This window comes from Apodemus sylvaticus, chromosome 18 (assembly GCF_947179515.1).
Source record: "Apodemus sylvaticus chromosome 18, mApoSyl1.1, whole genome shotgun sequence".
NCBI classification, from domain to species: Eukaryota; Metazoa; Chordata; class Mammalia; order Rodentia; family Muridae; genus Apodemus; species Apodemus sylvaticus.
Genome location: NC_067489.1, coordinates 11,923,988 through 11,948,387, shown reverse-complemented (window position 1 = coordinate 11,948,387; position 24,400 = coordinate 11,923,988). Strand labels below are relative to the sequence as shown.

The window sequence follows — 24,400 nt, the reverse complement described above, 5'->3', positions numbered from 1 at the left end:
TGAAGAAAGAGACAATGATGTGTTCTTTTGCTTTTGGAGTCATTGTTTCTACTTCCTTTAATATTTCAACAGCACAATACACTCAAGTCCCTATCTTCATTGTTCTTTAACACTTGGCATCATTGTGTGTGTGTGTGTGTGTGTGTGTGTGTGTGTGTGTGTGTGTGTGAAAAAGAATCTGAACATCGAGTGAGACTTTGACCTTGCATTCACCATCCTTATTTGAAAGAAATAGGACAAAGCCCAGCAGAGATGAAACTGCATTTAAAGTCCTGTGTGAAGTGTGACACTGGTCCCCAATCCCACTGCATTGAGCTCTTTTCTGTAACTCACTGGCTCTGTGCACAGACGGACAGATATACAGACTCCCTGTGTACACATGAGTACATAGGAAATGTATTTTTGTGCCCACAGCATTGTGAACATGAGTGACAATATTTTTGCCTATATCCTCTACCAAGGTATCCTTACGCATATCAGGCAAGTTTCCTGAGACTGAGCAAAAGATAACTGCTGACTTTATATCATGACCTATTTATAGCAAACTTTATGGGGACTGGCGAGATGGCTCAGAAGTTAAAAAACAAACACTTGCCCCCTCTTGCAAAGGATTCAGGGGCAGTTGTCAGCAGCCACGATGGTTAGCTAGCAACTCCCTGTGCTTTCAGTACTGGAGGATTCGATACCCTTTTCTGTATCCTGTGGGCATCTTCCCCTCTAAACTCACATGTTCATACCCACACATGGAAGTAAATTGAAAATAAGTCTTTTTACAATATAGTTAAATATTATGCTGGTTTAATATTATATGTTTAGGAGCACACACACACACACATACACACAGGCATGCATGCATGCACTTGCTTACCCCCCCCCCCACAAACATTTATGTACCATTTAAAGGAAAAGAGTCCAGGAATTTAAAAGATACTGGAGAAGGGGCATGAGGCAGGGTCTGGAGAGAGGAAAGGGAGGGGAAATGATATAATTATCTTTCTTAAAACAAAAATACAATGTCAAGTTTTTCCTCTCCTTGAAGAATCTAGACTTAAGTAGATATTTGTATTTATACATACATAGGACATGAACATAGAAGCAGGTCTGTGTGGGAAGTGGCAGGGGAGGAAAGAGGAAACAGTGCTTCTTTTCTTTCTTGTATGGAAACTAGATTAAAGTATACCCTTACATATAAAAACAGATGGTGTGTGTTGTGTTGGTATGAAGAGAAGAGGACTGGGAAGGAACTGAAAGGGACAAATATGTTTATTATATTCATTTTATATTATACTTATATATGAAAATGTCTGATTGACTCCCATTATTTTGTATGCTGTCTACAAAATGAACCTCATTAAAAGAAACAACCACCAACAACCCTCATCGCACATGGTGGTATCTGATGGACTGCTGGGCAAACTCTTTTGTTTCCATGTGTTTTCAGCCAGGACGTGTGGATCAAACCTGCGTGGGCCGAGCGGTGTCATCACCTCCCCTAACTACCCAGTGCAGTATGAAGACAATGCCCACTGTGTGTGGGTCATCACAACCACTGATCCAGATAAGGTAAGGCTTCTCCACCCACTAGGGTGCTATCAGCAGCCATCTATGGTGAGCAGACTTCCTGGGCAATGGCTGGCAGTGGTTACTGCCCACACATACTTTTCCATCCATAGAGGACAGCCAGGACACACAGTACAGCCCCTTGTGGTGATCCAGGAGAGGAGGCCACTCCCTGGGTATTTTTCTCATATCAGGCCTCACTGTTCAGTCAACCATTTCCTCTAGCTTAAGACTTCACAGTGCTCTTTGCTAGAAGCTCTTCTGCTAGATATAGCCACAGGGTTGGCTTTCCATTTTGGATGTCAAAATCAGGCTTTTATCTTTTTCTTCAAGTTAACAAATCTCTGTCCTTTCCCAGTGTCTTGTGATGCTACATTAGGTAGAATGTTTCCCATATCCATGATTGCTGAAACTGTGTGAGTTCTCTGTAAGTCTGGCATATTTCCTTTGCAATGGTATTGGATACCTCTAACACCAAAGGTGAGGAGAAGACATTCACAACTATTGTATTTGCTGTGAAATGAATTGTCTTTAATGTACCCTAAATTCAGAATTTGGAGCAGACCATAAGAATAGGGTGCCATTATATTATTTTCATTAAGAAACTGACAGCAAACTATTTTGACATGGATTTCAAACAACATGAAAGAACACTGTTAAAGAAACAGCTTTCTGATAATGTTAATTTACTGAGCCACCTTCTGAGTGGTCCTGACATTTTGTGTCGACAATGGCCACCTGTCTATTTCTGCAGTTCTCTCATTTTCTGTTCAGCTTTTTCCCTTGCTGCTGACTCTCAGTCCTGCAGCAGAGAAAGGGCAGTTTATATCCAGTGGTGATTCCATCACATCCCTGTTGGATTCAGATTGCTTAATTCTGTTATGACACTGCAACTATTTTATATTCAATGCCAGTTCTGATAAACAGAGATGAGTAAAGATCCAGGGAGCTCCTGAAGGAAATGCTAGGCTGTGGTAGTGCACAAAGTCCACAAGTTTTTGCTGTGGTGCCTATTACCACAGAGCAGTTCCCAGGACAGCATTCACACCAAAGCAAATGCATACATTTCTGTACACCAGAGCTTTAATATGTTCTCCTGGTCCTATCCTCTGTACTATAGATGCTCTATACATAGAAGTGTGTGGGCTTGAATATATTAGCAGACCTTCTGAACCTCAGAGCCTGCATTGTCAAAGAGACTGTAGGAACATATTCTTTCCCTGAGGGCTGTGAGGAATCAGTTGCTGTAGGAACCGAAGGTAATATAGAAGCATCATCCACTATAGAGTATTAGAAATAGAAATGGAAACAAGACCTATCAAGAACCGAACAAGGAGTTAGTTGATACACTGACTATCAAACCAAGAATTAGTTAAACTACAGTTAATATGTATGCTGTGTTCCTTGTCTATAATTGCTTTCCTTGATTTCTACATCATGCATTTGTGGAATATTCCATATTTTGTCTACCAGGTTAAGTCATTTGACCTTGAACACTTAGTAAAATGTTGAAAGTCAGATGGAAATGTTTGTGGAAGAAATTGAATACGATTGTGTTTGTGTCCTATGTGGTATACTAGATATAGGATTGAATTCATGGGAAATATATATTACCTCTAATGCCATGTAGTACAAGCAAGAGTACATGTGTAAGTCCTTTATATAGAGATGCCATTACAAACTAAAGTGTCTGTGACATTTATAATGCATAAAATGTATTATTTTTGCAACTAAGAAGGTAGGACAACCTCCTTTCTTAGATTTCATTTTGGCAATAATATAGCTAAAGGGAGTAGATCAATATAAATAAAAGAAGTAGGTTAGTGCCTACATACCCCCTGTGGTTCAGAAAAAAGATGTAAGATGACATGGCACCTCTTATGAGAGTGTGGTGGTGACCCCACTCAGCATGTGTTCTTTCTATATGCTGTTGCGTCTTCACCCTGGGTCTCCTGCAAACCATATCCCTGAACCCCTTCATTCACTATGGTTGAACCCCTTCATTCACTATGGTTGCTTCTTGTGTCCTCCCAGATACTACAGCATTGACTGGAGATAATTCTCTAAGAGCCTTTCCATCTGTACAGAGTCTATGGGCCCATCATCCCTGAATGATTGAATAAGAGTCAGTATCCCTTCATTAGAAAAACATGAACTATATTGATCATGCCCATCCATGAGCATGGGAGGTTTTCCCATTTTTTGAGGTCTTCCTCCATTTCCTTCTTCAGAGCCTTGAAGTTCTTGTCATAAAGATCTTTCACATGTTTGGTAAGAGTCACCCCAAGATACTTTATACTGTTTATGGCTATTGTGAAGGGGGTTATTTCCCTAATTTCTTTCTCAGCCTGGTTATCCTTTGAGTATAGGAAGGCCACTGATTTGCTTGTGTTGATTTTATAACCTACCACTTTGCGGAAGTTGTTTATCAGCTGTAGGAGTTCTCTAATGGAGTTTTTTGGGTCACTTAGGTAGACTATCATGTCATCTGCAAATAATCATAGTTTGACTTCTTCCTTTCCAATTTGTATCCCTTTGACCTCCTTATGTTGTCGAATTGCCTGAGCTAGTACCTCAAGTACAATATTGAAAAGATAAGGAGAGAGGGGGCAGCCCTGTCTAGTCCCTGATTTTAGTGGGATTGCTTCAAGTTTCTCTCCATTTAGTTTGATGCTGGCTACCGGTTTGCTGTATATTGCTTTTACTATGTTTAGGTATGGGTCTTGAATTCCTGTTCTTTCCAAGACTTTAAGCATGAAAGGATGCTGAATTTTGTCAAATGCTTTTTCAGCATCCAATGGAATGACCATGTGGTTTTGTTCTTTGAGTTTGTTTATGTAGTGGATTGCATTGATAGATTTCCATATATTGAACCAACCCTGCATTCCCGGGATAAAGCCTACTTGATCATGGTGGATGATCGTTTTGATGTGTTCTTGGATTCGGTTGGCAAGAATTTTATTGAGTATTTTTGCATCAATGTTCATAAGGGAAATTGGTCTGAAGTTCTCTTTCTTTGTTGGATCTTTGTGTGGTTTTGGTATCAGCATAATTGTAGCTTTGTAGAAGGAATTGGGTAGTGTTCCTTCTGTTTCTATTTTGTGGAATAGCTTGAAGAGTATTGGTGTTAAGTCTTCTTTGAAGGTCTGATAGAATTCTGCACTGAAACCTTCCGGTCCTGTGATTTTTGGTTGGAAGACTTTCTATGACTCCTTCTATTTCTTTAGGCGTTATGGGACTGTTTAGATGATCTATTTGGTCCTGATTTAATTTTGGTATTTGGTATCTGTCAAGGAAATTGTCCATTTCCTCCAGATGTGTTGAGTATAGGCTCTTGTAGTAGGATCTGATGATTTTTTGGATTTCCTCAGTTTCCGTTGTTATATCTCCCTTTTCATTTCTAAGTTTGTTAATTTGGATACTTTCTCTGTGCCCTTTGGTAAGTCTGGCTAAGGGTTTATCTATCTTGTTGATTTTCTCAAAGAACCAGCTCCTGGATTCGTTAATTCTTTGTACGGTTCTCTAAATGGCCATTTTGCCAAAAGCAATATACAGATTCAATGCAATACCCATCAAAATCCCAACTCAGTTCTTCACAGAGTTAGAAAGAGTAATTAACAAATTCATCTGGAATAACAAAAAACTCAGGATAGCTAAAACTATTCTCAGCAACAAAAGAAATTCTGGGGGAATCAGTATCCCTGACCTCAAGCAATACTACAGAGCAATAGTGTTAAAAACTGCATGGTATTGGTACAGTGACAGGCAGGCGGAACAATGGAACAGGATTGAAGATCCAGAAATGAACCCACACACCTATGGCCACTTGATCCTCGACAAAGAGGCTGAAAACATCCAATGGAAAAAAGATAGCCTTTTCAACAAATGGTGTTGGTTCCACTGGAGGTCAGCATGCAGAAGAATGCGAATTGATCCATCCTTGTCTCCTTGTACTAAGCTCAAATCCAAATGGATCAAGGACCTCCACATAAAGCCAGACACTCTGAAGCTAATAGAAAAGAAACTGGGGAAGACCCTTGAGGACATCGGTACAGGGAGAAAGTTTCTGAACAGAACACCAATAGTGTATGCTCTAAGATCAAAAATTGACAAATGGGACCTCATAAAATTACAAAGTTTCTGTAAGGCAAAGGACACCATCAAAAGGACAAATCGGCAACCAACAAATTGGGAAAAGATCTTCACCAACCCTTCATCAGATAGAGGGCTAATATCCAATATATAGAAAGAACTCAAGAAATTAGACTCCAGAAAACCAAACAACCCTATTAAAAAATGGGGTACAGAGTTAAACAAAGAATTCTCACCTGAAGAACTTCGGATGGCAGAGAAGCATCTTAAAAAATGCTCAACTTCATTACTCATTAGGGAAATGCAAATCAAAACAACCCTGAGATTTCACCTTACACCAGTCAGAATGTCTAAGATTAAAAATTTAGGAGACAGCAGGTGTTGGAGAGGGTGTGGAGAAAGGAATACTCCTTCACTGCTGGTGGGGTTGCAAACTGCTACAACCACTCTGGAAATCAGTCTGGCAGTTCCTCCGAAAACTGGGCACCTCACTTCCAGAAGATCCTGCTACACCACTCCTGGGCATATACCCAGAGGATTCCCCAGCATGTAATAAGGATACATGCTCTACTATGTTCATAGCAGCCCTATTTATAATTGCCAGATGCTGGAAAGAACCGAGGTATCCCTCAACAGAAGAGTGGATGCAAAAAATGTGGTATATCTACACAATGGAGTACTATTCAGCCATTAGAAACAATGAATTCATGAAATTCTTAGGCAAATGGATGGAGCTAGAGAACATCATACTAAGTGAGGTAACCCAGACTCAAAAGGTGAATCATGGTATGCACTCACTAATAAGTGGATATTAACCTAGAAAACTGGAATACCCAAAACATAATCCATACATCAAATGAGGTACAAGAAGAAATGAGGAGTGGCCCCTTGTTCTGGAAAGACTCAGTGAAGCAGTATTCGGCAAAACCAGAACGGGGAAGTGGGAAGGGGTGGGTGGGAGGACAGGGGGAGAGAAGGGGGCTTATGGGACTTTCGGGGAGTGGGGGGCTAGAAAAGGGGAAATCATTTGAAATGTAATTAAAAAATATATCAAATAAAAAAATTAAGCAAACAAATAAATCTTTAAAAAAAGAAAAAAAAAGAAAAACATGAAAAAAATCTAGTCACAGAAGACCTATGCTTATAATAAAGAAGATTTACAGGACATCTGTAGCCATAACCTCTTCTTACCACATCTTGAGACAAATGTGTTCTTTGAATACAATGAGGGCTAACACACACACACACACACACACACACACACACACACACACACACACATACACACACAGGAAAAACAACCATAACATAACACAGCCTCCCCTTTGGTTCTTTTCCATGAAGAAAGAGAAAGAGAGTGTGAACCATTTCTGTATAGGAAGCATAAAGGAAAAAATTGATGATGTATGATTTTCCCAATGGGAAGGACAAGAAGCAGGGATCTAAAGGCAAGGCACTAAAGAACGTGCCCCTTCACTTGCCTTCTCTGTTGATTCAGCAAATGTAGCTCCCAGTTTAAAAAAGGAGAGAGAGGAGAAAGAACAAGCAATTTCTTAAGTCCCTTGTTCAGTATTCTCTGGACCCCCCAGGCTTTTGCCTACACATTCCCTCCATCAGGTACCATGAGTGACAGGAGAGAGGAGAAATTAAGGATGATATTGAGTTTGACTTAAGTATTTTATTAAGGAGTTTTGTGGGTTTGCTTATCAGGGAAATTGTCCCACATCTTTGTTTCTATCTATACATATTTCAGTTTTTGTCTGTGTGATCCTGGCTCTTGAAAATGAAATTGGAAGCATTTTCTCCTTCCTATATTATGAAATAGCTAGAAGAAAAATTGCATTAGTACTTCAAAAGCCTGGGGGGAAAATCAGATGTTAATCGATACAGTTATGGTCTTATCTCTGAATTAAGGATTTTTTAGTATCAATTCAACCTCTACCTATTGTTTATTTGTTTATGTGTTTTGTATTTTCTGTTCATGGTTATGATAAGTCATGTGTGTCTAAGGACTTCCAAATTTCTTCTAAATTTTGCAGTTCAATGTAATACCATTTCTCAGAATTTTCCTGAATAATGTTTTTGAATTTTAGCAATGCCTATCACAATAGAATCTTTTGATCTCTCCCTTATTTGTTTGTTTTCTTTCTTTCATTGGGTGAAGCTGTTTAAAAGTTGGTCTTTTCCCCATTGTCTCAGAATAATTATTTGAGTCTACACTTCACTAATTTGATATTTTGCTGGTTTGGGATTTGGTTGGTTGTTATTAAAAGGGATATTGATGACAATCAGTTGGCTTCATTGGAAGAATGCAAAAATGGCTCATCATATGCAAATCAATGTGTAAAATATAAACACAGAAACCTAGATAAGCGCAAAAGTCAAGACCAGCTGAATAGATGCAGAATTAACCTTTGATAAAGATCAACACTTGTTTATAATGAAGAGTCTTTACAACTTAGGGGTCAAATAATTAAATTTTAACACAACATACGTTGCATTTGACAAAATCTTAGCCTACATTATACTGACTACAGGAACTCAGTATTCCCTCAATAATCAGGAACATGAGAAGGATGTCCACTTCTCCATTCTTATTTAGCTTAGTATTTAATTATATACAAGTACTATATGAAACTTCACTATAACCATAAGGCACAAAGAAAAATGATATGTACTGGTTTGAATATGCTTGTCCCAAGGAATGGCACTATTAGAGGGTGTGGAGGAAGTATGTCATTGTGGGAGTGGGCTTTGAGAGACCTTCCTCCTATACACCTAGAAGTCAGTCTTCTCCTTTTTGACTTCTGAACAAGATAAAAACTCTCAGCTCCTCCAGAAACATGCCTGCCTGGATGTTTCCATGTTTTCCACCATGATGATGATGGACTGAACCTCAGAACAAGTAAGCCAGCCCCAATTAAATGTTGTCCCTTATAAGAGTTTCCCTGGCCATGGTATTTGTTCACAGCAGTAAAACCCTAACTACACAAGATACATATAAAAAAGGAATAAGTGAAATTTCCTTGTTTGATTATGACATGATTGTGTGAGTAGAAGACCCTAAATAATACCCAGAAAACAATTAGTAATGATAAATAAATTCAACAAAAATCAAGATACAAATCTCCACCCAGAATCAGTTGCTTGCCTATAGATGAATACTAAACTTATTGAGGAAAAATGCCAAGAAAGCCTTTTCATTCTCAACTGTCCTGTGCTAGCTTGAATAAAGATGCCACACATAAGCTTGTATTTTGAATGCCTGGTCCCCAGTTAGTAGAATTGTTTGGAAGGATTAAGAGATGTGGAATTATTGGAGTGGGTATGGCCTTGTGGGAGGAAATGTATCATCTGGGGTTGGGTTGGAGATTTTAAAAAACCCATGCAAGGGCCAGTCTTGCTCTACCAACTCCCACCTGCAACTTGCTGAACAGATATGATCTCTCAGCTCCAAGTACCATACATACTTTACTGAGTTTAAATCTCTAAGAAAACAGGGCACAGTGGCATAAGCCTATAACTCTAGAATCAGAGGGTAAAGAAAGATGGATAACAAGAATACATTGCTCAGTCACCTTGCCTGAATCAGGACAATTTTCAGTGAGACCCTTCCTTGAAACAAGTAGGTGAAAAACAATAAAGGAAGGTTCCTGATGTTTCTGATGGTATGCACATACTACACTCACATATGTGTTCCACATACTTTTGTACACACAGACATACACACACATCCAGTGCCTCCATTTTATTATCTGATCATTCCATATAGAAACAATAGGTTGTATATTCTTTGCCATGAACCAGGGAGATGTGTGGTCTTTGAGCCATTTTTTCCCATGGACTTATATGTATTTTTGGCAGGGGGAACAACAATGCAATGACTGTTGTACATCTGAGCTGGAAAGCCTGGTAGGGACAATAATAGCATGCTGAAGATTTTCTTAAGCTGAAAGAATGGTCTTAGGTTTTTACAGTTGTAAAGAGATACCATGACCAAGACAACTCTTACAAGGACAACACAATATTTACTTAGGGCTGACTTACAGGTTCAGAGGTTCAGTCCATTATCATCAAGGTATGAGCACGGTAGCACCCAGGCAGTCATGGTGAAGGAGGAGCTGAGAGTTCTACATCTTCATCTGAAGGCCACTTGGAAAAGACTGACTCTTCAGCATTTGACAGAGCTTCAAAGCCCACCTTCACAATGACACAATCCCTCCAACAAGGCCACACCTACTCCAACAAGGCCACACCTCCAAATAGTGCCACTTCCTGAGGCAAGCATATTCAAAACTCCACAAGAACCAAAATTAAGACTAACTACCCAAAGAGCAAAACAGAATCAAAAGCTGGTGTTGCCAGAGTTCTGACTTTTCTCTCCAGGTCAATCAAAGGGTAGTTTGTTGTCTTTGGTAGCCTACAGCTCTGCATTCTGCTATCTCTTTGATAAGTCTGGTAAGGATAGGAAATGATTGCTTCACCCAGGCATTGACAGGATGCTACATGGGTGTAAGTTACACAAAAGCCAATGAAGATAACTCACAGGATAAACAACAAATGTGCAGATGCAGGATAAATACAGATTGTATTCCATAGCTTAGTGAAACACATAAGTGACTACATCTTCTCTCTACACACAGGTGGATTGACTCAGCAGACTTCAGTACAATCAACTCTGTCCAATGGAGAAATAGGGATTTTTTTAAGCCTAGACATTGCACTCATACTTTCTAGACTGTGCCTACTAATTCCCTATGAGTCCCCATTGAGTCATTGGCCACAGGCCAGACTTACTTGAGAAGGTTAGGAATACCAAAATTCCATGATGGGTGGCCTGGGGAGGTCACTTGGTGTGTTATCACATGTAGCCTAACAAAAACCAAAGGTCGGGATTCAGGAGATGATTGGGTTCATATTATGGTTGGGATGGGGCAAAATCTCTTCATCTCCCCTAGCCCAGCTCTTGACATATGTTCTTTGACATCTTGAAGCTGAATATTAAAGCTATTTAAACCAAGCTCAGATGGCATGCATCTACCTGAGGTTCAAGTCTTTGTTTTATTTGGGAAATTCAACTCCTTTTCTGTTGATGATGTGTGCTGTTATATAGATTTTTTTAATATTATATATGTTTTATTGTTCAGAACCCTCAATAATTAATCAGATAAATATCCTGAATAGATGCTGCAAAATATGATTTGCCTATTATCACGTATTTTGTAGAGATATTGAAAGGAGTGAAGGATCACAGGTTGTTATACTCACACATACCAACACTCTCAGAACACCACTTCGGCACCTGAAGGCATCTCAATTAAGCAGAATTACCATCCAAATTAAGCACCAGTCGTTGCCATTAAGTATAATTAGACTTAATTTGATTCCTTGGGAGACATTCCAAATAAGTGGGTTTCTCAATAAACTGTGGTGATGAAGGTATATTATGAATTGAGGAGAGAGAGAGAGAGAGAGAGAGAGAGCTCCCAGGCAGTGACTCTCTTAAGAGTGCATGAAGAAATGTGCATAAAGGACTTTGTCAGCCTCATGGGGGCTGTCTGACCTGGTCAGGTCACTTTAAAAACCAAGATGTAACCAAAGACTAAATTTTCAGTGCCCATTGGAGATCCTAATTTTGAGCTCACTCTCTGTAATGCATTTTCTTCTCTGGTCTTCATCATGGTTTGGCTGTTGTGGAACTAAGTACCCCATGTCTGCTTATGCCAAGTGTTTACTAAAGTCACCTGTACAAGAGCATGACTAGAGGGAGCGTAAAGCCTCCCTGAGGAGTGAACCACACATACAATGCATTGTAATGTCAGCTTCAAAGGAATGCTTGGAAACGACCATTAATAAATGAAACTATTAGGAGTGCTTATTACATACCATGCTCTGTGCAGAAAAGTATAAAACATAAAAAAACTCTCAAGAAAATTTAATTAAGCACAGAAGGAGACTTATAACAACTCAATTACCACTGCTCCTGCTGGGGCGCCATCACTGAAAGTCAATGAAACTAATGAGGTGGTAAACCTGGAAACATATTTCATGTAGACACAGCCAACAAGTCTTGCAAGATGCAGGTAAAACTCTTGAGGGGGCTGTGATCAGTTCCTGAGAAATTAAAGTACATTTCTTAGCTGTATATTGTAGGAATTAAAATGAAATGGCCTAAAAGTTCATGCTACAATTTCCCTGAGAAGATTGTCTCAGATGATCAGGGTTCTGTAGAGTTCTTTTATTTAGAGGTGTGTTTATGTCTGTGGATGAAAGATATGAACAAGCTTATACCAATACATAGTTATTAGTCAGAAATTTGAGTGCATTTAAGTTCAAAATGTCCATCACACAGACTTTAAAGCATGACAGGTGTTTATATATAGTTGACTCTATGCATACATGTATATATAAAATCATACATAGTTAGCTCTTCATGAATATCTGCATATATTTTTATTTAAAAATTTCAATTTGTTGAAAAATTCATAAATGTGTACTATATTTATATTTTCAATCCCTTCCCCCTCTCCAACTACATCTATACCCCTCCTCCAACCCTCTTCCAAATTCAGAGCCTCATTTTCTTCATCATTATTGTTACATACGCGCACACACACACACACACACACACACACACACAATTTTTCTCCCAGGGACCATTAATAGCCTGTAGCTCTTCATTTAAGGGTGGATCCTTGTGAAAGTTTCCCTATCCATATTGACATGTTATCTGGTGTGGTGTCATTAAGCAGGTCTGGTAGAAAACCATATTGATGACATGTCATGGGTATAGCTTCCCTATCACGTATACACCATCTCTCAGCATTCATCCTACTTCGCTATCACTTACAATCTTCCCGTCCCTCTTCTGTGATGTACCCTGAGCCTTAGATGTAGAGGTATGATATAAGTATAAATTGAGGTTCGGCTTCCCACAGTCTTGTGTTCTCTCAATTTTGCCCAGTTAAATCTTTCTGTGATGGTCTCTACCTATTGAAAAAAACAAAAACAATAACAGCACACAACCTTTTATGACAGGTGAGAACTGCACTGATCTGTGGGATAAGGATAAGTATTTAGAATACAGCTAGGAAATAATGATGGATTATGAGGTTGTTGGCTTTAGAGCTATGTAAGAATATTGATTGCTTTTCTGCCTAGGCAAGTTGCATAACACCTCCAGATACTATAAAAGCTAATCCTCAGTAGAGATGGCTTCCAAGTCAGTTCTAGCTTGATCCCTACATGTACTATGTTTGAAGTATATGTGTGTTGGTTGTTTTGTGTGTCAACTTGAGGCAAGTTAGAGTCATCAGAAAGAAAAGAGCCTCAGTTGAGGAAATGCCTCTGTGAGATCCAGCTGTAAGGAGCTTTCTCAATTAGTGATCAAAGCCTAACCCATGCTGGGTGGTACCATCTCTGAGTTGATAGTCCTGGGTTCTATGAGAAAGCAGACTGAACAAGCCATGGTAAACAAACCAGGAAGTAGCACCGCTCCATGGCCTCTGACTCAGCTCCTGTCTCCAGGTTCCATCCCTGCTTGAGTTCCTGTCCTGACTTCTTTTGGTGATGAACAACAATGTAGAAGGGGTCTGCAGCCCGATAGGAGGAACAGCAACATCAACCAACCAGAACCCCCAGAGCTCCCTCGGACGAAACCACCAACCAAAGAATGCACATGGTGTGACTCATGGCTCCAGCCACATATGTAGCAGAGGATGGCATTGTTGGGCATTCACAGAAGAAGAGGCCCTTGGTCCTGTAAAGTCTAAATGCCCCAGTGTAGGGGAATACCAGGGCAGGGAAATAGGAGTGGACGGATGGGTGGGGAACACCTTCATAGAACAGGGGGAGTGCGAGGGGATAGGGGGTTTTCAGAGGAGAAACCAGGAAAGGGGATAGCATTTGAAATGTAAATAAAGAAAATATCTAATTTAAAAATTTCAAAAAAGAAAAAAAATCACTTTCTTTCCCAACTTGCTTCTTGGTCACGATGTTTTGCCTACAGCAATAGAAACCCTAATATGGTTCCGTAGCAATAGGGTCTTACTTTCAAGTCCTACGACAACAGGAGATTTAATGAAGTTTTCATACATGAATGCATTCTTACGTGGTTGGTTGTCTTGATTCAGTATCCTGTATTGAAATTGAAGTGATTTTTATCATTATCTGAATCAGTACATTAAGCAATTTATAGTAGGTGTACTGGTACTACATGTATCTAAACATTACTGAAAATGATGTGTATTGTATTAATTAATATTAAATTGATCTTTAGGAGATAAATCTTAAATGTACTGGAGCCATATGTGGTTTATATGCACATATTTCATCATTTTTGAGATTCTTGTGTATGTGTATGTGTGTGTGTGTGTGTGTGTGTGTGTGTGCTACATGTGTGCAGGTGCTAGCAGAGGCCAGTAGAAGCTGTCAGATTTCCTGGTGCTGGAGTCCTAGGCAATTTTGAGCTGTTGTATAGGTGCTGGGAATGGAACACAGGTCCTCTGCAAGAATAGCAATTGTTTTTAGCTACTAAGCCATTTTACCAGTCCTATAGTTCATCTGAGCAACTATAGACTGGGAATGTTGACCTATCTCCTGGAGTAGCTGAGAGAAATCTTTATAAATTTAGTGCACATTTGTGGAGACATAATCTCAGACTTTATTGTAATTTATGCTTCTCCTTTTTTTGTTCTTTTTTGGTTTTTTTGTTTTGTTTTGTTTTGTTTTTCCAAACAGCATTTCTCTGTATAGCCCTGGCTGTCCTGGAACTCACTCTGTAGACCAGGTCAGCCTCGAACTAAGAAATCTGCCTGCCTCTGCCTCCCAAGAGCTTGGATTAAAGGTGTGCACCACCACTAATTTATGCTTCTCAATGTCTTTACATTAGTAGTAAATTTTTTGATTTCCTTCCCAGCATCATTGGGATATAATTAACAAACAAACAAAAATGGTCTAAGGGTGGTTTATATATGCAGTGGAAAGCCTCTTAGCCATGGAAGGAAAGGGAGGCCATTTTATCTTGAATATAAGAATAGATCTGGAGGAGATTTTTACTAAAATTAGTTAAATATTTGACCTTCTTTTCAATATTTGCTTTTTGAGATAAGAGCTCATGTAATCCAGGCTGGTCTCATATTCGCTCTAGGCCAAAGGCTGGCCTTGAAACTTCTGATTTTGAACTAAAGAGATTTTGGAGCAAAGGATGACAATAAGATTCTGGAAAACAGCAAAATAAATTGATTTGGGTAAACCAGGTGTCATGCTACTCCATACAAGGGGAAATATTCATGAGCACAGAAAGCTTGGCTGTAGGTTATAGCTGAGATAACTTGGATGATTACCAGACACTGTGCTTTTCAACTGAAGGCAGATGTGGCCAGATGTCTCAAGGCAAAGGAAAAGATACCCCAGAGAAAGAAGCTCTGTGGCAGCTCCTGAATCCCAGGGATTGAAATAGTAACCTTCCTCCTGCAGACAATTTTGTTTGGGGCTGGGTACCGGGACATCTAGCCCTTGGGGGCTGAGAAAAGAGGTCAACAAATATAACGCTTTCCTTGAATACATAGCATGAGCTCATTTCAATGAGGTAAAACAAAGTTTTGATTGCTTGGTTGGTTGGGTTATCTTTGCTTTGATTTTTCTTGGCTTAAAACAAAGTCTTTTATTTTATAGAGTTTAGCAAGACAGAAAATCCATCTGATTTTGCATGGGTGAAAAACTTGCTTCTTAGTCTATAGGTGGTTTTCATATTGTGTTACAAGAGGTTGGTATGGTTTCTTGGGTTCCTGTTACAGGGACTCATTCTATTCATGAAGGCTCAAGGCTGCAGCTCAATCACCTCTCAAAGAACCTACCTACCTCCCAGTGCCATCAAATGTATGATGAGATTTCAACATATGAATGTGAGGGGAGATAATCATAAAAATGTAGATTATAACACTTGGCAATTTTGTACATAATCAGAAATAGGTCAAGATCCTATAGTTTGCTTGTTTCTTAATGTGACCCAATAAATAGCACTTCTTAGGGGTCTTGGATAACACAAAACATGTTTTTTTTGGTTATCATTATCTTTATTAGTTAAAGGTAGAGTTAAGAAGAATGCTGGGATGGATCTTGACATAGCACTAGGTTTAGATTTCTACCAGCGGGAGGGAGGTTTAGCTCCTACTCCTGAGACTACTGCCAAATGGATGAGTTATTCTCAGGCAACAGACAGATGCCCTACAACCTTTATTCACCACAAAGCATCACAAATGTAATAAACAGTCATAAATGGCCCAGATAGACAGATTACTGGGTAGTCTATATGTTGTGAGACGGGGATTCTCTTTTCCTCCATAAATGAATTTGTATATACGTTGTATGTTTGAAGCATACTAGGGTTATTTTATGATGATCAGTGTATCTTCTTTTTTTTATTAAATGACATTTTAAATCATAGCAATGTCTAAAACCAAATTTAACTTCCATTATCAGGGATGGTACTTGGAAATACTAAGGTCCAATAAATGCTATTGAATACATGACTGCCACAAGGACCAAGGACACATTGTAGAGTTTGTTATCTCCTGAGGATGGTAGAGTATGGAGAACCATAATTAAAAGGGGATGGTATTTTTCTAAGATATGAGCATAGCTTTCTACAAGTTACCAATCATATAATCTGAATATTGTTTATGTCATAAAATTGAAAAGAATACTTCCCTAATATGTTTCCAAATAATCAACTCATTATTTTCATAATGAATGTGAACTGCATGACACACCCAAAGTACACTTGCCCCTAAGAAGCTCAGTTGTACTTAATATTCTATAAAATGTTGCTCCCTTCATAGTACCTGACTGTGCAAGTAGCTGTTCTCCACTTTTGACAGAGCCTGGTATCCTGTATTTTCCAACAACATATAGATTTACAATGGAGAGCATTCTGCGCAGTGGATATGGGTTCTGTTCAGTGCAGGAATCCCCTGAGAGATGTCTTGGGAACGTCTGAGACACCTCATTACAAAGCCAGTAATTGTTTTTGTGTATTTCCCCGCTGAATGTCAAAGTGGTGGGTGGCAGACAACTAAGCTCAGAGGCCCTTGGCAGGATGGGAAAAGAGAGAAGTGTATTTTTACGCTGCGGGCACCAATCTGAGGTCAGACATTGAGCACTGACTTGGAACTGAAAAGCTGGCTGTGACAGGAGCCAAGTGTGAGCTCAGAGTTTCCCTTTAAAGACCTTCAAGTTAGAGAAGTAAAATTATTATTTTGAGTTTTGACAGAAGACACATAGGGTACCCACTTCTAAACATCTGCAGTAGTTGTGAAGTCACTAGAATACCTGAAGCCTTTCCTATCTGTAATAGGACTTTTCTAGTAGGAGGGAAGAGGTCTTTGTTTTAATTGTGAGTTGTTGCTAAATGATAAAACCAATCATCTAACATACACCCACAAAATAATGTCTACCTGCCAACATAACAAAGGTGTTCTTTTTGAAAACCTTTTCTGTTTGTGAATCCAGTTAGGAATTTGATACTGCAAATAGTCCCTGTGTATGTATCACTGTGTGTTGTGAGCACTGTTAGGCAGTATGTGCATGTATTGAACAGAACAGATTGAAATCTAGAATATTGCTGTATTGATAGCTGTGTTATGGATTAAGTGTGGTGAGCCTAGGTGGGGTTCGATTGAAATGCCAATATTCTCTCATTTAACATCAGAAGAATCATCCTATCAAATGTTTGCTTTACGCCAGCTCTCAGAGTTTCATGTATGGCTACACGTGGAGCCCCATGTATTGTGATTTAGTGTTCAGCTCTAAGTATTTCCTGGAGAAATGTAAGATACTGCTCGCTATAACTATATGGTTGAGTTTTAAATGTTCCCGATATTGAAGGCTTTACCCACACGGCAAAGCTCAGAGGACAGACTTTAGTAATGAGGTATGAAAACAAGGACCTAGTCTATGAGTTAATGCAATGATGAATTCCTTATTGGATGAACTGTTGGGAAGTGGTAAGGAACGGAAGTGGAGACTTGATTGGAGGAAGCGGGTCTCTGGGGATGTACATTGGTAGGGTATCCATTGCCATTGTCCCTGGCAGGCCATTTCCTCTCTGTCTTTCTCTCTGATCCCTGTTTGCTATGAGGTGAATAGCTGCTTATGCTACATGCTTCTATAATGGTAGAGTCAGATAATTACGTGCAAAAAGCATAAGTCAAAACGGAGTTTCTTCCTTGTAGGTTGTCTATGTCACCATTCTGTCATAGTATGGAGGAGCCACACACCAGTACACACACACACACACACACACACACACACGCATGAATGTGTCTTAGTACAGATAGCCGTATACCTGTATGAATGGAAAGGGAAAGAAAATTTTTGAAATGTGCTTCTATGAATTTAAACAAAAAGAAAAACCTTACATTTCAATTAAATATTAGCATACACAAGTAGATAAACACATACCTGTGGATTTTGCATTTATATGTAAAACAAATTTACCTTGAGGTAAGATTAGCTATGATACAGTTACATTAAATTTTGGCAAGTTGGGTCTTTGGTGTGGAGGATTATTGCAGAGGAGTCAAGCCAGTATTGGGATAACACTGCTCTCTTGTGGCCCCCTTTTGACCCTAGTACCTGGAAGCATTTGTCTAAAAGCCTCAACTCACTGGGGCTATGATCATCAGGTATCACACAGACATATCCTGGTTAATTTGAGGGCACAAAGGAAATCCTGTGCATTTTCAGCAATGAAGCCTTGAGTCAATCTCCTAGCTCTAGATTCCCAGGCACTTCCTGGAAACTTCTAGTCTATGGTAATGCTCAGAACCTGCCTTGTCCCCTGCCTGCTCAGAAGCTTTGTCTTTACCATTGTGTTTTACTTACTAATAAATATGCTTCAGGTTTGACTGCCCCAATATTGTCTACCACATTCAATAGTGTTCCTCTCCCTACAAATATTCCTCAGCAACTCATTGAGATTCATACTTCTGAGGATGTTTGAGGTATCCTGGTAGAGCCATAGCCCTCTCTGCCCAGTTTTTGGCCTTATCTGAGTGCATCTCCTTAAGGTGTCACCTCTACTAGTGGCCTGTCTTCTGGTTTTCACACAGTGTTCCCCCTGACCCCCAATTAGATAAGGCCTTCTCACATGCTGACCACCCACATCTTTACATTTTGCAAATGATGCCTGAATGGTTTCCATGAAGTAAGCATATTCTGATGTTAAAGCCCAATTAGTATAGCCAATGCAACAAACTACAAGAGGCCAAAGGCTAGCATCTTCTGAGCTGCCTTTCCTGGTGACCTTTGAACTAAACAAACTGGAGATGCTGTTTCATGATTGACTCTTGCCCTTTTCATCAGAGTACCAAAGACAGGTCTTAGTATCTGTTCCTGTAAGCACCTAATTCTTATGTCTACCTTGTGTTTCTGATCTGTTAACCTAGCCCTACATCACACAGACTGCTGTCCACCCTCTCACCTCCAGGCTCTTCGACAGGACACCTTCCCAAACCAAGGGTTGCCTATCACATGCATTTGTCAATATGTCATTTATAGTTGTTTCTCTCACTTAATCTTCAACTAGTCTGCAACTCTCTTGGATATTTCTGTTGCTTTCCTATGTATACCTTGACTCTCATTTGTTTTTTAATTGATTGCTCCTGGAAGGCAAGACACGAATCATTTGTGCCCCAGGCTGCTGCTCACTGAGCATTTCCATCTACTCTATGGATTCTTAGTCCACTCCATACATACCTGCACACTGATGTGCAGGAGTTGTCCCAGCTTGACTGGGAATGCTGTCCTGATACTAACATTTTACTTTCTACTGTTATCTACTGGCCTGACATATGATGTAGGATTTCCTGTGATATACAGGTATTTTGTTTGTTTATTTGGTTGGTTGATTTTTATTTTTTGCTTTGCTTTTATATCACTCAGACTGTTGTCATCATAGCATTTCCAGAGATGGGGCATGAAACCAAGACACAAGTTGAAGCAATGTCTCCTGACAATTGTTGAGGTGAGGGATGAATAGGCTCAATCCTGTGCCACCTCACTGTGGCAACACATAATTCAAAGAAGTCCCTCATCAAGGGGACAGCTGGCCACAGGCTTTCCACGGACTATTATGCACATCGTGCTATGCCTGTGCTGTCGGTGGCAAATGACTTCCAGAGGATGCTGGCTTTGGCAAAATTGAAGACACTCAAAGGCAAATCACAGCCATTTGACAAGTAATGGGGCTGATTATTTTAAAGGGCTATTGGAGTCTCAACGAGGGTAAAGCTTTTGTTGAAAAAAGTCACATTCTGTGAAAAGGCTCACGAAGCAAGATATTTAGTAGCAGAATTTATTGAGCGGAAAAAGCAAACTCAAACAGTTGGTCCACACTTAATAACACAGGGTGTGAAATTACAGTGAGCTCACAGCAAGAAGCCCAGGACAAGAGGCAGCTAAGTATGATGAGGAATCTCAACAAGAACATAATAATCCTTTCTTCAAAAGGAAAAATCTGTTTTAATTTTTATTGCAAATTAGAGCTTATTTGCTTTTGTGTGTTCTTTGGCCACATGTTACAGGATGCTGATGCTGACACAGCTCTGACTTCTGTCCCCATCTACCTGTGTTCTATGAGGTATGAAGAATGCACAGAGCCAAATGACCTAATTCGTGGTATTGGATATCCCTGGGTCTCATACTAACTCTTAGGATGATTTCCTCATCACTACTAGTGTTAGTGGCAGGGCATGTTGATGTTCCAGAGGCAATGGACACTCATTTTCATATCATAGCCTCTCACCTCTTCCAAGCTTTTCCTTCCTAGTAACTCCAGCCAAAGATGTGTTAGATGACACTGATGCCACAGGGACTTGGTAGGAATGATTAACCAAAAACTGAAGATCCCATGCAATGAGGGCGGGAGGGAGGGAGGGAGGGAGGGAGGGAGGGAGGGAGGGAGGAAGAGAGGTAGAGAGGGAGGGCAAGAGAGAGAGAAAAAAAAACAGAAACAGGGAACAACAGAAACAGAGATGGCAGAGAGACACAGAGAGACAGAGACATACAGAATTTGCTAGCCACTCAGGTTTGGTTCAATGTCAGTATCATACACACATTTTTTTTTTTCAGGTGACAGTATATATTTTGGAGTTAACTTTATACTAACCAGTTAAATTTCAACAAAGCGGGGAAAACAAACCCGAGGAATAAGAAAACACATTAGAAAGGATTGTGTTGTGACTTGGATGAAATATGAGTCACTAAATCCAAGATCATATGTATTAACACTTCATAGTCACTTCCTGGACCTGGCCAAACAGTTAAGGTTATCAGACCTCAGCCACTTCCTTCTTGCTGTCCTTTATTTTTTTATTTAGAACATTGACTCTTAAATGCTGGCTGTAGTCTGTCTCCAGACGCTACCCTGGTCTCCCTTGAGTATAGCCAGGTGAAGCCTTTGTACCTGCCACCTCTCCAATGTTACCCTAGATACTTGTGCCCAGCCTCCGTGCTGTCATATTGGGAGGACTGGTATTCTCAGCTCTTGCCCTGGTCTGTGTAGAGTACTTGGTATACTCCTCTTTGGGAAATGCCTTCATTGGGAATGGCTTTCTAGTTTTTCTTCTGTGTCGGCCCTCTCACCTTCACACTGAACACAGGTGACTAGAGGCCACACCTGTCCTCCTTTCTACTTTGGTCTGGCAGATCAGGATGGAGCTTCGGGCTGAGCATTCCCCAGGATTTCTCTCCTGAGACTTCTCCTTTAAAACCCAGATTAGTGCAGTTAATTGTACACTTGGCCTCTATATGTAAATGCCTCAAGTGATCTCAGCTGGAACACACCTGACACAGACTGGGTTTTCCCCCATGGCTGGTCTCCACCTGATATTGTTTCCATGGAAAATGCAGGTTTCTTGATGCTAATGATTGGATCATGTGCATTCCCACGTGTTATTCTCTCTGCCCCACATGTCTCAGGCCTCTGTACTCTGCCCTCCTGTGCTGCCTCCCAGATTGCCCAATCCCTGATTAGATCAGACACCCAAGAGGACCTAGGGGAGGATCACCTGGAAGCTATGAAGACAAAGATAGAAATAAGAATAAGTATCTCTATGTCATCCAGTGAGTATTCAATAATTATGAAGCAAGTTCTATAGAGATACAACTTTAAAAATATTTCCAAGGGTAGTATATATAGCAATGTATTGACTACTTGCCTAGCATTCACAAGGTCCAGAATTCAATTTCTAGCTACCACATTAGAAACTAAACAAAAACATAAACAAAAGATAGAGTTGCCTGTGCATCCAATCCAAGTGCCCATTAGGGAAGTATAGGCAGAAATAGGAGAGTTGGAAGTTGAAGATCATCCTTAGCCACACAGTGAGTACCGCATCATCCCAGACTCCTTGAGATGTTATGCTGTCCCAAGAAAGAAAAGAAAAATGGAAATTTCCATAGGTAGTGAGAGTCTGGATTGGAGATTTAAGAGAACCCCAGCACAGCAGAATGACTCTGTGTGTCAAAACAAGCATCTAAGAGATTCAGCATGCTTCAGTGTATGACAAATGAGACCCTATAGTGGCACAGTGCAAATGCAGAGCCCAGGGTCTTTGTAACAGGTCCTCTCTGCTTTTTGCTCAAGCTCATTAACGTCACAGTCACCTGTGAACATGCCTTTGAGTGGAAGTTAAATCACAGTTTGGTTAAAATTCAAGGTTTAATAATCACCAAACATTGGAGAAAAGCATTTTGATTTTCCTGTAGCAAACCATCTTTGTACTACATGAAACACCTCTTAATCTCCAAGTAAGACAAGCCCAACTGCGGGCATCACCAGTGCCAACAACCTGTGCAGGAAGGGCCAGGAGCAGAGGCAGCCACATGGTCTCAGTACTGGGTCAGTGTACTGCCACCTGCCTCTGTATGCGCTGTGCTCTTAGATGAAATTCAGGAGGATTTTCTCGATTGGAACAATTTACTAGAAACAGAGTCGTTATGGTTGATTCATGGAGCAATTGTATCTGAATTGAGAGAGATTGTCTTCTGAGTCCTTATGGTTGAAGAAAATTACCTACAGATTTCCATGGTGGCGCAGCATGTCTTGATTTTTCTTCCTTTTTCAGGCTATATTACTTTTTTCACTTTTCATTTTCTCTTTGCATAAAAGAAAGGGGAATGAATAAAGTAAAATGATACATATCTGTCTGTGTGTGTGTGTGAGTATGTGTAAAAAATGCCTAATGAGCCATTTGTGGTGGTGTATTCCTACAATCTAACACTCACGATGCAAGGCAGGAGAGTTGGGACACATTTGAGGCTATCTTGGTCTATTTAGTGAATATCATCCCAGCTACAGCTTCATAGCAAAACCTCATCACCAAAAGCAAAAGCAAAATAAGCTATAATACAACCCATAATTAAATATGCTAATTTAGTAATTAAAATATCCAGAGTTTCATTCTCAAAGTACTATGTATTTTAAATATTAACACCCCACACACAGAGTGTTTATGTCTGATATGATCACCCAGCAATAAAGGAAGCTAAGGAAAGTGGTTTAAAGGTCTTGCAATAAATTGTTCTGTGTGCAAATTCATGGCAGAGGGAGCCACAGGATGCCCAGACTCTCCGATCAGCCACAGATATAAAAGAAGACAGCTTGGTTCACCTAACCTAGTGCAGTCCAGCTTTCCTTACACCGTTTTGTGTCTGCCCTTGTGTGGACTGAAACACACAATACACACCCCATCAAGGTCAGGGTCTCCTGAGTGCAGATGATGCCAGTATTTTGGTTCTTACCTAACACCACCAGAAGATAATGTGTCATGGAAACAGTGGGGAACTAGCACCTTGACTTAGCCATAATCATCCTCTGTGGATGAGGCTGGGAGCTAACTATTAAGGAGATGTGGCTTTCAAATGCCCTTCTAGTCCTGAGAACAAGAAAAAAAATAAGGCCCCAAGGCCAGAGAGCTGGGAATGCTGCAGGGAAGACAATTAATTCACCTGTCTTGTCATTAACAGGGATAGGGAGGGGATGGAGAGGGGGAGCATGGGGCAGTGAAATTGGTGAGCAGGGGAGGAAGAAGCATTTTGGTTATTTTTGGTTGGATCAAGGTGTTTGGATTTTATCCTAACTTCACTAAGATAATATGATGGCAATTTAGAAAGAGGTTCAATAGAAGTAGAATGTAATCTTCCAAAGATCAGCCCAGCCACCGCAGGCATGGTGGCTCACAGCATGCTCCTGCAGGAAAGCTGCTTCCCATGCCTCTAAAATGGAAGCAGAAAACAACGTACTCGGTGAAAAATAAATCCAATAGAGTAATATTCATTCAAACATACCCAAAATTAATAAAGGGAATGTCTATTGTGGATATGGGAGAGGCAGAATTAAGTTGACTTTTAGACGTTTTTATTGAATCCATAACACCTGATTGCATGCATGCTGAAGCAAGCTACTTATACATAGTTGTGTTCTTTATTTCTAAATTTTTAGCTGCAGCTATTAGAAACCCTTTCGTGGTTGATAATATGTGAAGCAACATATAATTTATGAAATGGTAAGAATGACAAACCAATTGAAATTTATGAGAAATAAATGAGGCTATGAAATCCAACTAAAGAGCGTGAAGGTGCCATAGATACATCCTAAGGACAGCGGAGTGCTATAGAGCAAACTTGGTAATATCTGTGTTGTACTTTAGCAAATAATACTAGAATTGCCCATGTGTATATGATC

The 24,400-nt window shown here is 39.9% G+C and overlaps 1 protein-coding gene across 1 annotated transcript in view; it reads left to right on the top strand.

Annotated features, from left to right (window-relative positions):
- Csmd1 (CUB and Sushi multiple domains 1) overlaps window positions 1-24,400 on the top strand; it is a 1,354,421-nt gene that overhangs the window by 900,133 nt on the left and 429,888 nt on the right. The window contains exon 10 of the mRNA XM_052162855.1: window positions 1,442-1,563. Within this exon, the coding sequence (XP_052018815.1) occupies window positions 1,442-1,563 (122 nt within the window). The remainder of the gene's footprint in view (window positions 1-1,441; window positions 1,564-24,400) is intronic.